This window comes from Chaetura pelagica, unplaced genomic scaffold (genome assembly GCF_000747805.2).
Source record: "Chaetura pelagica isolate M959 unplaced genomic scaffold, ChaPel_1.0 scaffold66, whole genome shotgun sequence".
In the NCBI taxonomy this organism is placed as follows: Eukaryota; Metazoa; Chordata; class Aves; order Apodiformes; family Apodidae; genus Chaetura; species Chaetura pelagica.
In genome coordinates, this window is record NW_009953811.1 from 4,245,716 (window position 1) to 4,260,521 (window position 14,806).

The window sequence follows — 14,806 nt, forward strand, 5'->3', positions numbered from 1 at the left end:
CTCTAACTGCAAGAAGTACACTGAGGGGCTGGAGAATGTCTAAAGAAGGGCAACAAAGCTGGTTAAGGGCCTGGAGAACAAGTCCTTTGAGGAGCAGCTGAGGGGACTGGAGTTGTTTAGCCTGGAGAAGGTTGAGGGGAGACCTTCTCTCTCTTTACAACTACCTGAAAGGAGGATGTAGTGAGGTGCGGGTTGGTCTCTTCTCCCAGGTAACAGGATGAGATGAAATGGCATCAAGTTGTGCCCGGGAAGGTTTAGATTGGTTATTGGAAACCATTTCTTCATCAAAAGGGTTTTCAGGCACTGGAACAGGTTGCCCAGGGAAGTGGTGGACTGACCAGCCCTGGAGGTATTTAAAAGCTGTGTAGATTTGGTGCTGAGGGACATGGTTTAGTGGTGGACTTGGCAGTGTGTGAGGTTAGTGGTTGGACTTGATGATCTTAAAGGTCTTTTCCAGCCAAAATGATTCTATTCTGTGAGGAACTGAAGAAATACCCTGGCCATAACCTTTTTTTCTTTAAGTGCTTGTGAAGTAAAAGCCTGGCACAGAGTGTGCCTAGAATGCCGACACCCTATTCACTTATTCTTGCAATACTTATGGACTTTATAAGTGTCATTGGAGTACTAAGCAGTACACTTGTTTGTACAGTTCATGAAACATTTTGCATGCCAGACTTAGTGGTAGTTTGCACAATGCACTTAAGTCAGTGGCTGTGGTTTTTATAATAAGGAGAAAACATGCATGTGGTTTGTGTTCTGAGTGGTCGTTTCTCCACACCCAGCAACCTGCTTCTAGCCCAAACTGGAAGAATAGATAATGGAAATATACTTAAGTTTCTGCAAGTCTTATGCAAATTGGCAATTGGAGTAGAGGAAGGGAACATGAAGGAGAGCTTCACTGAGGGAAACCTCTGTGCTGCATTCTGTTTGACAGCTGTTGGAAGTCAGGACAGATCTTAGCTTGAGATTATTCACAGTATGTGCTGTTGTCATGTGATGGTTCAGGAAACATGGACTATAGAAATAGAGCATGGTGTAGGGACCTTGATGAACTATTGTGAAGATTAACAACACGTGAGATTTTGATAAGTCTGTTAAAATCTGTGGTTGAAATTTATTCTGTGTGTAGCAATGACCAAGACATATCCTGAAAAATCCTATTTCCTGAAAATACTGGTTGTAAGGCCTGGGAGAGGTGTGCTACTCTCCCATTTCTTGGCTGGTCAGTTTAGGACTAGTGTCCTTCCCCTCCTCTACCCTACTACCATTCTGTCCCAAAAATTATGTTTTGAGTGGTTAAATCCTGTCTTCTGTATCTTAGCTTATTGTGTTGTAAAACTTAATTTGGCTCTGTTTTGATTCTTTCCTTTAGGGACGAGAGGGGGCACAGATTGAGCCATGGGAAGATGCTGACTACCGTCTGTACAAAGTCACAGACAGATTTGGGTTTCTCCAGTAAGTAGCAAACTTGAAAAGAAAATGAGATTAAGACTTTGCTACTATTATCATTTATGCTTGTTATTGTGTTGCCTATTTGGTGAAAGTATGATGTCTTTTAATAGCTCATTGGGAAATGCTGTTTTAAGTTTTGGGTAAGCTTTCACTGTGCTTTTCAATTCAATTTCTAGCTGTTTTTTAGTTCTGTAACTTGATCCTGTGTAGGAAGCAAAAGGTTTTTGAATGTTTTATTTGGGAATAAAAATTGATAGTCTAAAAAAAAATTATTTCAAGCTCAATTAAATTGCAGATAAGTTTTGGTTTTAAGTAATAAGGTTATGTGTAAAGAAACTTGAAGTTCTTGGAAGGACTTTTAAATGTTTTGTTATAATGTTGATCTTTACAAATGGTTGTATATGAAAAACTGTGTGTCCCAGCCTTTCAAAGGTAAATCTCATTTAACTTAATGTATTTAGTAACCGTACTGATGTCACTGTTGATTTGACACCTAATGTTTCATCATAAATTAAAATCGGATACCTGACTGAATTCTGGTATTTTATCCTTTATGACAAATAATCTGTGTCTTTTTGGCAAATAAGGATGAGAGTATTAAATTGTTTTAGGACTTTTGTGTTTGACAGATGGAAATACCCAACTTGTATACTAACTATGTAGTTTTATAATATTGGCAGGGGGAAGGGTGTGTGTATTTTGGTTTTGGGGTGATTTTCCCCTCTCATGTTTTGTAATGTCATTTTTTTTATAAGCTATCAGTGAAACCAGCAGTCTTTACCTGTAGACTGCCTTCACTTCATCAGGCTGAATTAATTTGGTATGTGGCCTCCAAACAGTTCTATTTTACACAGAGATCTTTCTGTTGGTAAACTACAGCTGCAGCACCGTGTGTCTGGTATTGTAGCTGCAGTTCTAGGCATTCTTAATGGTGACTGGATGTCAGAATTGTTTCTTGTGCAAAAGTGGCAGAAGTCACTGCTAAGTTCATCACTGATTTCAATAGGAATTGAATCATAGGTCTTCAGATTTACAACTGGATTCTTGATTTCAGTCTCCTTATGAACTCCTGAACTTTTCCTGTTAATTGTATTGTGATATTTGCCTTCCTCTATGGCAGAATGTTATCCATGTCTGCTACAGTTGCTGCTGCCATCGGTTTTCAGGAGTCTTGGATTTCATGGCTCCAGTGCCATAGTATATTTGAGGTGGGGTTATGGAGGTGCTGCTTGGCAAATCTCCGTGTGCTTGTTTCTGTGCTGCTGCTGTAGCTGTAACTTCAAGCTACTGTGAGCACCCTTCCATCACACTGTGTTCTTTCTTGTGATGTAGGGAGGAGATGGACCTTAGTCACTAAACCATTACTTTAGCCTGGAGAAGGCTGAGGGGAGACCTTCTCTCTCTTTACAACTACTTGAAAGGAGGATGTCATTAGTCACCAATGCAAATTTTATGTAGAATTCATCCTCTCCATAGTCAACATTGAGGGATGAAATCTGAAATATGTATAACACAGGCACTGTACAAATTAATAATGTATCTGTGTACTCTGTCTTTCTCTAATTGTATGGTATTTTTTGATTATATGCTCATGATGTTTCATTGTAAGACAGATTGCATGTGAGAGTGGCGTCAAGGCTGCTTTATGATTCTTTAAAGCAAACTCCTTGCAAATGATGTTTTCTTTTTCCTGAGAAATAAAATATCTCCTAGTAGGAGAAATACAGAAAAGGCAATTTATATTGCACTTGAGATTTTAACTGTGGTCTAGGTTTTCATGTATACTGAGCCTGTGCCATCTACTATTTCTGAAATAAATTCTTACTGCTACAATAATTTGAAACTAAGCAGTATGTACCCAAAGCCTCAAACAGTTGCCTTAATGGTTATCACCCATAAACCCCATAATTCTCATTACCCATTTATCAGGTGTTTACAGTGTGAATTGACAAAACAGGTGAGAGTCTGGGGACAGTATCAAACTTAACATACTCAAGTTGAGATCTGCAGTGATTTCTAATCTTATTTGTGCTGACATGTTAAAATACTCAGTAGCTGAAAAATGTCTATTGTATCAGGTATCTACTGCATGTGGGAAACCTGATGGAAAGTTAGGATTTGTTTGCTCGAGTACAATAGGCCTTGATTACTATCGGTAGTTTATAAACTTCTCTTTCTCCTTGGCTATATCCTGTCTGCAGCTTTCTTTGGGTCTGTGAATGTGCATCCAAAGCTCAGCTGATGACTGATAGGGCAGCAGAGATAAGGTTGGTGGGATGAAGCATGCAAGCTGCCTGTGTAACCTGCCACTGAGAGTAAGATAGGAGAAAGTAAGGACTAGAGACTTTCTTTAGAGTAGTTTCAGTTTAGCTCTATGGTTCTTCTAGTGTCCCAGTGTCCTTATTTGTGTTTCAATTTGGAATTAGTAAACTTGGGGAACCTGAAGATCCTTATACCTCTACAGTCTTCCTGTCATACCCATAGAAGTAGGTAAAACTGTTCAGATTTTCTTCTGAGAACACATTGAGTAGCAGAGGGAAGATGCCTTGTTATCTAGCAGTGTAGATATTGCTCATGATTGGAAAGAGATATGACATTTCACTTCAGGTGAAATATCTCACCTTAAGGCTAACCTTCATTTAAGACTAACGTTTGAAATATCTGTTGGGCAGCTTTGGTCAGTTCTGATGGTTGTTGTATTTACTGTTTGCAATGGTTAGGACCATCTTTCTTTAGCACTGCCTTAAATTTTTAATAGCTGCAGCCATGTGAACACAATTGAATTTGTTCTTCATAGTACCATTTTTTATTTTGCAGTTCTGGAAATGAATATGTAAATTCTAGTTGACTGTCAATATTAAAGGGAAATTGGTGTGGACAGGTTATTAAAACATCTATGTAAAAACAAAAATGCTGAATTAATACCTAGTGAATTTAGGGAACAAGAAAGTTCATTGAGAAGTACCAAAGCATTATAATAATGAGACTGGTTTGAATTGAATAAAGGGAAGTTTTAGAGGGAAGTTGGATGTGAGAAGAAAGTTTCCAGCAAATATGCTAAGCTGCAAAATAACCCTGTGGGGAGCTGGAGGGTCCTTGTCTCTTGAGATGTTTAATCCCAGACTATACAAAGCAGAATGCAACCAAGAGGAGTATTGTCAGTGGAACTGGCTCAGTTGTAAGGGGTATGTTTTCAGCAGGGTATCTTATAAACTACATGAGAGGCACACATAAACCAGAGAGAGATAAAATCTCATTATTGACTAAAATGTAGAAAACTTGGCTTTACCAATTACTGTTGTGTGAGGCTGTAAGGAAGTGGTGGTCGTCATGTTTCATTTAAGCCATATGGTGTTGCTGGCAAGAGTCTCAACTTGGGGAATTTTTTATCTAACTTATTGCCAAATAACATAGCATTCTGATTGCTGATTTGGATATTAGGGGGGGACCCCAAAATGTAAAACTTTTAACAGTTAAACATGTAGGGGAAGTGCTTCTCTCCCTTCTGCCCCTAGGACAAACTTCTCGTTTTTTTTACTGTGGGTTACCCTGGGCTTGCTCCAGTTCCCTTGGTGAGATGACAGCAGTGCATGGGTTTGAGGTCCTGCATGCAGTTACTTCATTCTGCCACTCTAGATTTCTTTCTTGTGTTTGTCTACTACTCTTTGTATCTTACTCATTTTCTGCTGCTTAGGAAGGGTCAACCACAGGCTGCAGTCTCTTTGGAGATGTGCCTCCTGTGCCATGACATGTCTTATAAGAGAACATCTCCATCCATGTCCCCAGCATCTCCTACTTATCTCTTCTACTTCTCCCCACATCTCCTCCATTTTTGCTATTTTAAAAATATGTTTTTAGTAGACGGATTGTGGGTTTTTCCAGCTGACTGAAGTTTTGGCATATGATGGTTTTGTAATAGCAGATTCAGAACTGGCTGGAGCAGCCATGGCTGACATGGAGCAGCTCATGGTCCCCTTCCACACAGGTCACACCCGCAGTCCCTGGCTCCTGAGACTGTGCATGTAACTGCCATATGGGGTATGAATTAAGCACTGGAAACTCAAGTTATAAATAAGGTAACAGAGACATTGGCCAAAGGTGCCAAAATTTTCTGGAAATGTTGGTAACAGAATCCTGTAAATGTGATCGTGGTTACTAGATTGTTATACAATCCCACAGTGTGTTTATTTCCTTCTGGAGGGCTGAGGATGCATTTCGAAAGAGATGCTTTCAATGCACTGTTTTCCAAGATGGAAAAGCCATTTCAGAGTCCAGAGGTCACATATTGGCTCTGAGGGAGCTACGAGTCAGACTGTGATGTGCCTTCTCATAGCTGAGATTATGCAGCACATGTGCCACCTCGACCCAACTGGTAGCTGTTGATACTTTCCAGTGCAGTATTTCTAACCCTGTTACATGAAACTTGATTTGCAAAGCAATACAAAAGGCAAAGTAGCATTGGTTCATCTCAGTACTATTTAATACAGTCATAATTCCATTAGAATTGTTAATTGATACAGACTAGTTTCTATTAAGTACTCCTGGTCTTCCTGAAGTCACCTGGTATACACGGAGTAATGCCTTAACTCTTCACTTACGTAATTTTTTATCTGGGAGACGCCCATGTCAGGGAGCTCGTTTCAATCATGAACACAAGAGTCTCATGAGAACAGACCAGTATATTCCTGCAGGTGCAGTGTGGTTACCTATAAACCTAAAAATGTGTTTAAAAAAAAAAATAATAAAAAAGATTAAAAGGCAGCACCATCCCTACCCAAAACATTTCAGGCATGGTCCTCATTCTGTATATTCAATCATAGAATCATAGAATCACAGGGATTGGAAGGGACCTCTGAAGATCATTGAGTCCAACCCCAATGCTGCAGCAGGAACACCCAGGGCAGATCACACCGAAACACATCCACATGGGTCTTGAAAGTCTCCAGAGAAGGAGACTCCACAATCTCTCTGGGCAGCCTGTCCCAGGGCTCCTTACAGTGAAGAAGTTCTCCAGTAAAAATCTGTCTGGACTCCTGATTTCACATTATGGTGTGGGAATGCTGAGCAGTAGGGCTGATGTGAAAAACAGCATTCATTTTTAAAAGGAACATTTTTTCCTTCAGGAAATTCAGCAGCAGTGTTTGCATATAGAGTTTAATAGTGTGTTGATAAGATTGAATATTATTTTCTCAAAAATGTTCTTTAAATTGTATGTGACAGATAATTTGTTCTATACCTGTGAGTTGATAAGTCTAGCAGACCATCTCAAGGGACCATCACAGTGTTCAGATAAGCCTTAGTCCATAATGCATTACTTTTTTAATCAAGTATTTTAGGAATGGGAGAAATGCCTCAGATCTCTTCACAAATAGCCATAATAAGAACTGTTTCAGCTGTTTTTGGAAATGAAAAAGATGGAATGTGTTTGGTAGTCATAAAAGATAATGTTTTTGTTTGGTGGGGTATTTTCCTTTTATTTATTTTTTCTCTCCCTCTACTTGGATATGTTGTGTCTTTTTTGTCAATATTGTGTCAAACTGTTTTTTTTTTCCTTCAGATTTAATCAAGAGTTCTTATTTCATGCCCAGGATACATAAGCACAAAAAAGCACCAGAATGTTGGAATTGAAAAAAACTGAATCAAACAAGTAGAAAACAATAAACCCCCTACCCCAGAAAACCAAACTAAACACCCTGCACCCCACAAAAAAAGCTTTGTTCTTTCTGGTCTGCAGCTGGCTAAATTTTAAAGTAAATGTTCTTTTCACTGTGGACTGTTCTTTCATGGAAAACTTTACCTTGTAGATAATACTATTTGCAGTTTTGCTAACAGCAGTTATTGATAAGGGAATAACTTCAGGAAAAAAACTTCAAAGAATTTGAGTGTCTTTATGCTCTTAGCAGGGCATTCCAGTAATGCCTTGAGATCTGGGATTTCTCCCTTTCCCCTCCTTGAATTCTTTGAGTGATTTGTTACTGCTTTGGAATGGTTAAAAAAAGCTACAAAAATTAATATGCAATTCCTTGGGTGGTGCAAATCCTCTGCTACTCTTAGGAACATTTTAAAGTATATTTAATTTTTTAAGCCTACAGTTTAAATAATAACATCTGTATTACTTTGCCTATTTAGAAGTGGCAATTATATGAATTATTTTTATAGTTAAAAATTAAAGGTCTTAAAGCAACAAAAAAAGCAACAAATCCAAATGATAGTCAGTGCTTTGTAAATAAATAAGAAATTAAGCTTCAGCCAGACATCATTGAAGCACATATTTAAACACATTTTCATGAATATATCCTTGTATTTATTTTTTGCAGAACGCTAGCTACAAGGACAAATTTCCTTTCCCTTCCTCCCTGCCCTGGATAATGTTAAGGTTGAATGGTGACAAGAATGTTGGTTGATGGGGATTTAAAGTGCAGCCTAAACTTTGTACATGTTCCTAAAACCGGGTAAAAGCTGAAAGCAGTGTTTTGCAACACCAGTTTCATGTTCAAAGAGCCGGTCCTCTCAGGCCTTTCAGCACCAGACCAAAAGTCACAGGGAGCAGGGTAAGCAAATCAGCCTCAGCCTCTTCCTGGCAGGGCACAGAAAGCTGACATTTGAGCAAATCCCAACAGCTAGGAGATATCTTCCTTTGCTTAGGTGTCCACACCAAAATGCCCTTGTTCCATATACTGCCAGGCTCCGTGCTCCTTTGTACTCAAGTCTCTAACCCCTTGGATGATGTTCACTCTGAAGGATCAGACATCAGCTGTAATAATATTTTTGGTACCCACTGGGACTAGTGATTTCAGACACTCATCAAGCAAAAGGTATTAAAAAGTTCTACATCTTTCCTTTTTAGTTAGCAGTTACGATTTGTATTATCTGGTCTTTTATTGGTAGTAGTTGCATGTATATTCTTCTTTGACTCTTTGATTTGTGGCACTTCAGGACATGCTCTAGTAGGCATGATGTTTTTTTCTGGGTTGATGGTTGGACTTGGTGATCTTAGAGGCCTTTTCCAGCTGGGACAATTGTGTGATTTTGTTGTCCCTGTATATCACCCAGCTGTGAGGGGGCATTCAGTTTTCTTTTATAAGAACACTTACAAAGGCTGTAGTTGTGCTTTTTTAAGTAAGAAAAAAGTAACTAACTTCTTTTTGGAATTCAGCACAGATACAGCTCAAGGGTAAATTTTACTAATCTACACTCAGAAACATAGATTATGACTAATGTATGTTGACTAATATATTGTGAAAAGTGTTACAGTTGCTCAGGTTTTAATAAACACAAAGTGGAAATAGCAGAAGAAACTACAATTTATTTACTGCAGCTTTTCAAGAACTTTTGCTTTTCCAAAATTTATAGATGAACACCGTCAACTGCATTGCCCTGTTAACTTTTGATAATGAGCTGTGAAATTCCTAAGCTGCCATGACATAATTTTTAAAAATGCAGCAATTATTTTAAAGACTTCTATTTCTCCAACCCACACAATGCAAATTCCTCTCAGTTCTTGTTATTACCAAAGTCTGTGTTAACTTGTATTAATAATTATCTGCTAGCAGTAACCATTATTAGCAGTTTTTGTGGCCTAACATGGGTGATTCAGCTTAAATGTGGGATTTTTTACTACTTATTGAATAAATAGAACTTGGGGGATGTATGTGCAGTCTGGTGGATCCTGATATACTGATAAATGTCCAGGCATCAGCATAGTGAGGGAGGACAGACTGGAAATTTATTCTGCAAGGCTTTGTTTTGTTTTTCTAGTGAAAGAAAGCGTGTCCAAAAAAAAAAAAGCAATAGTGGTAGAAAATACAGTGGGTTTTCCTCTTTTTTTTGTTCTTTTTTTTCCCTTCCTACATTCATGAAGCTCTTAAAAATTTGGGTTAGATTCTTGTGCTGCTCTTACAGTAGCTTTGCACTGATTTTGATGAAATTGGCCCAATATACAGTGGCTGAGAATCTGACTCATCATTTTATTTTTTATCCCATGAGTCTTATTAAAGCAGTGAACATGTTTTTAGAATAGTTTGCTAATGCTGGACATTGTGTTGCCAGAGGCACTTTTCCAATAGCAGAGTTCATTGTTCTTTCTACCTGCTGTCCTTCATCAACTTTTCTCTTTAAAAAAAAAAAAAAGTATTGCATTTTTATTAGCTCTCTAATGCATTTTTGCAGCATGCTGCAAAACTGAGCTAGGGGAGCAAAGAAATGGAGAGCTCAATAATGAAGTGTGAGATACTCCATTAAATGTCTCCAGATTAAGCTATTGATTTTTTTTTTTTTCTTCCCCAGCATTGTTATTTTGCCCCAAACTTTTTAATAGGGAATAGTGTGATTAGCAATTAGTTATCCTCTTTCTCATTCTGTTTCTTGGTAATTGATACATAGCCCTGATGGAAAGCACTCCTTGTCTCTGAAATATTCCTCATTGATTCCTTAATACTTTCTACAACATACATGCCTGTTGAACCACGTGTTCAAACACAATGGTTCTTATATGACTAACCCTGCTGATCTGAATAGATACATACCTGAACCCCTCTCCAGAAAAGAGATGCAGGGACTGGCCTCTGAGTGTTCTGGGCAGCAAAAGCAGTTATGCTGAAATGCCAAAAGTTTTGGGTAATAGAAATTGAAGAAAGGAGCATAGTGGCTGTAATTTGGAAATAATAAAAGAAGTATTAAAAACAACATTTATATAATTTTCATTTCCAGCTTTTAGTAGGAAAGGCTGCACGTCAAAGCTTAAGGTCTAAGGTCTAAGATCACTAAGGTTACTAGGAGAGTCGCAGAGTTACTGTTCATAGTGACACACAGCCAATATCCTTAATTTTCTAGGCATGGGAGGTGTTGCCAAACACGTTCAGTGATACCATGATGTGCTAAGAAAGGAATGAAATGCTTAGTCTTAGTAAACCTTACTGCATTTTATATGTTGTGGTCGTTCATTAGGGACTTCCTGTCATTTTCCTCTGTCTTCTCTGCTTTGTGAGACAGGGTCAGACCTACCTGTCACGAGAGTGACTCAACTCCTGCCTCCCTTAGAACAAATGTGTGCTAAGTTCAGTGTCTTTCAGCTGCCAAAGACAAAATCTTTACTTAAACAACAACAAAGAATAAAATCTCAGATGTTAGAGAAGAGTTGTGATTCTTTTAATTGCCTTTTTTTACTAAATACATTAATATGCTTCATTTTGACTATGTAGAATTTTTCACATGCCATTATAAAGACTTACTATGAAAACTCCACTGTAGTCTTGCATGTGTGCAATAGATGCTACCCTCTAGTAAGTGATATACTTTCCCTCAAATGATTTTGCTCTGGAATATTAATTGCTAATCAGTGTACTCATCATTCCTTTTGACGTAATGTACAATGCAGACCTTTGTTTAAAGAGAGAAATGAAAGTTTTCTAGCATTAGTAATTGAGATTCAGAACGCTTTTTTTAGCTCCATTATCCTTGCATTAGGCAAAACCATTTTTCTTTCATGTGTTCTCAGGGAATTATTTCTACAGTATTTTTTTAGTTGTCTCTCTGTAAAACAAAGCCTGGTTTGAAAACACAGCGGTGATAGATAAATAATAAACATTTAGGAAGAGGTTCTACAAATTTTACTATTAGTTGGGGAACTCCCAGTAAGTTGAAACAAATCTCTGCATACTATGCAGCTGTGAAGTGGGGGGGCTAAGTTTCAGAGACAACTTATTTCTAAATGCATCGTGTATGGCAATTTGCCATAATTGCAAGTAACAGCAGTAATTGCTGCCTTAACTCCATGTCTTATTTTGCAGTGTGGTCAGAAATGTTGCTTTAGAATGTGTTTTGGTTGCTATGAGGAATCCTTCTGTGTTTTTACTCTTCCTCACACTTGCTATTTAAGCAAGTATTTTTTTTTGCCAGCCTGATGGCAAAAGTGGCCATTTATTAAAAAAACAATATTCCATGAATATTGTCTAAACCAGCCCCAACAGAAGGGAGAGGAACCAGACTTCCTCTCCCAGGATCACCTGTGAGCTTCAACAATCATGTACTGTCTTACAGTATTTGCACATCACTTGTCTTTGGTGGTAAAACTTCACCAGGAGAAGGAGGGAGTGCCTTAATTCTGCTCTTGGAGAGGTCATTATCCTATAGAGGCTTTCTTTAGGCTGTTGTAAAGCTAAGGAGGCTATTTGAACCCAGAATCAACTCATTTGTGCAAGCCTTGGAATTGTTTACAGAGAAGGTGGCAACCATCTGTAATTCAAGCAACAGCTGAAGAACCTTCTGGACTGGTATTTACAGCCACAAAGGGAAAGCAGTAGGATTTCAGGTGTATTTTTCTCAGCTATGTTTTGCTGTCTAGCTAATTTCGTCTTCCCTTGGAAAATAAGCAGCTTTGTCCATGTGCTGTGCATGTCTTATGGTTGCAAGCAATTTTTTAGTATCTGTGTGTCTGGAAGTTACCAGTACATTTTCCTGTGGCTTGGACTGCCAACTGCAGTTCCTTTACAAAAGCATTTAAGATGCTCTTCTCATTAATTCAGTTTTGTTGATCTTAATAAAATTTGGGATTTTGTTGGTTGGTTCAGTTTTTTTTAATTTGCTTTTTTCCATTTTTCCTCTCAGGTTATCTTGATGCTCTAGCCTATGGTTCTTCCACTAATCTCCCTTCATGCAAGTCCTTCTCATGGAAGGAAGGAATGTTCTGTTATTTGCTGTTATTCAGAATGGCATGGATTTTTTATTTTTTCCTAAACCTGTCATGATTGTACTAATTTCCTTAGCTTATTCTTAGGAGTAGAGTTGAAATTTGAATTTTAAATCCATTCTTTCAGCTGAGTTAGTCCAGGCTGTCACTTCAACAATCCTCTGCAAATACAGAAGGAAATGAAGTGAATGCAGCCCTGCAGATCTGACTGCAGACACAAAAGTAAGCTGTAGGATAATTCTGCCAACTAAGGACAAATAGTGTGTTTTTGTTAACAGCTGCTGCTACTTCATTTGAGAAGGAGATCACCAACTGTGTACTAGGAATTCATGAACTACTTCCTTTTATGAAAAGAGCTATTAGGTAGCAGAACTGAAAAAATAGAGTAGGGTAATATATGATTTAATTTATACAGCATACATGAAATGGTAGGCATTTGTTTTGAGTGACTGTTTAAGCCCTAGAGTATAAGGATTTAACATATAATTATTACCACATCAATTTCCTACTATATTTAGTATTGTAGAAGATTAAAGTAACTGAATACAGGGAATGGCCAAAATGTACTTCACTTGCACTGATTAGGCTGAGTGTTGAAAGAGACTCTGGGGTGACAGTTTTTAGAAGTGCAAAATGTTGCTGGTCTTGACTCAAGTGAAGGACCCACCAAAATGGCATTTTAAACTGCAGAAGATTATCGAAAAACAAGTGTGGATACATAAAAGATTGAGCTGCAGCAATGCACAAATACATATTTCTGGAACACTACCATATTAATTTATGTTGGAAAACTCTGCATAGCACTTCAATTTTAATACAGATAAAGCTGCCAACATGTAAGTCCTGGATTGCTATTTATATATAGCGTAAGTAGATCTGTGCCGTAACTAACCTTCGCGCAATATATATTTAGACATTTCTATATCAAATGTAAATCAGAGGGAAGGCAAAGAGATTTATTCTTTTTGTCTTTTAGCTTCTTGAGAGTTTGAAGGTAGCTTAGACTAATTTTTGGGTTTTAAAACTTTTAAAAACCACTTGAAATGCAATTCTCAGAAGACATTTTTTAACCTCAATATTTGCTTATGTTCAATTAAAGTGACATCAGAAATCACTTAGAAACACTGCTGAGCTCAATTATGCGGATCATAGATTTTCTCAAAGGTTTTTTGATTCCAAGCTGGGAAGGCTTTAAAGTTTGCATGTAGGATGTCGTTTAGTAAAGACACAAGAAAGCATGTGTTTTAGCATGTGGCAGGTACCTTTTCTGATACTAATTTCTTGATCATTTTTTATATTTGCAGTAAAAAAATTACAGTGAAGTTATATTCTCCCAAGCAACAAAGCACTTCACACAAAAGTCACCACTTTGAGATTTATTTGTATTTGATAAATCTTGTTCTTCTATCTTATCTCAGACTGTGCATTACTTGAGACTTTCTGCACAGGAGGTACATGTTAATGGCACTGTGCTATGCATATTGGCAGCAACATCCACAGAATCCACAAATAATAATAGTAACTAAAACCTAATCACAAAATCACACGATCCAGTCTTTTGCCAGAATTAGCATCTTTCTTGCACTGTATTTCCTGCTAATTACACGGTGGAATATCATGTTGGCTTATCCTGTATGTTAATTAATTGCTTTGGCTTACTTAATTTTAACAAAATTTCTGAAACCTGTTTTTTAATCTCTTGTAGTCACTACCCTCATACTGTGCTGAGATTATCCAGGGGTAATTCAAAGTGGATTATTACAGTAGCAGAACTCCATTATTTTGATATACACAATCAAAACTATGAGTTTTATAGAAATCAAATGTGTAATTGGAATAATTGTATCTCTGGAAAATCCATCATCTAGCTTTCTTACTTTCTCAATAATATTTTCAGAAGTCTCTTCCATATATTGTTGATTTTGAAAATTAATTATTATCTTTACTTTCCATGCAGAAGTTAGAAGATTAAAGCAATCATTCGTAATCAGAATTTTAAAAATATAAATAGTTTGGACTAAAAGATAGGACTTCAATACCAAGTTGTGCTTCAGATTTGTGCTTTAAAGAGTAACTGCATAGGTCTAAAGAAAGGCATGACATTGAAATACAGTTTTATTTCTACTTAGAATGGCTAATGAGTGTTTTTCAGTTGACTTCAGAAAACAGTGTGCTTTGTAGCCCATCTTGTGACATAATGCAGACATCAAAACAGTCATTATAAGTAACAATGCTTTGTGTCCTGTGAATTACACAATTTGTCTTATTTATCTTCCCCTCTATAAGATGATTGTGAAGCACTTGTCATCTAACTGGAATCAAGATCAGTATGTATATTTGTCATTATATGATAGGAGGCAGTAAAAGCTATGGGGAAGCAGGATGTATATGTAAAAAGTAAGATGTTCCGTTGCGAAGTACCGTTGTAACATTGTACTGGATAAGGGACACTGAGAGAGATGCAGACCTAAGAGGACACATAGCCAGTGTATTAATTTTATGTAATTGGTGTGAAGATCCTGATTTTTTTATCTAGTAAAGCTATAGATTCCTACTGACTTCTGACAAATTACACAGTCTAAAATCTAAGTTTACTTTTTCCTAATATATCTTAGTACTGAAATGCTGTTGCAATTTGTTACTCAAGAATCTGAGCACTATATTGTG

At 37.4% G+C, this 14,806-nt stretch overlaps 1 protein-coding gene across 1 annotated transcript in view; it reads left to right on the top strand.

Moving 5' to 3' along the window:
* Positions 1-14,806, top strand: part of USP6NL (USP6 N-terminal like) — a 122,438-nt gene that overhangs the window by 56,434 nt on the left and 51,198 nt on the right. Inside the window, exon 3 of the mRNA XM_010001270.1 lies at positions 1,373-1,455. Within this exon, the coding sequence (XP_009999572.1) occupies positions 1,373-1,455 (83 nt within the window). The remainder of the gene's footprint in view (positions 1-1,372; positions 1,456-14,806) is intronic.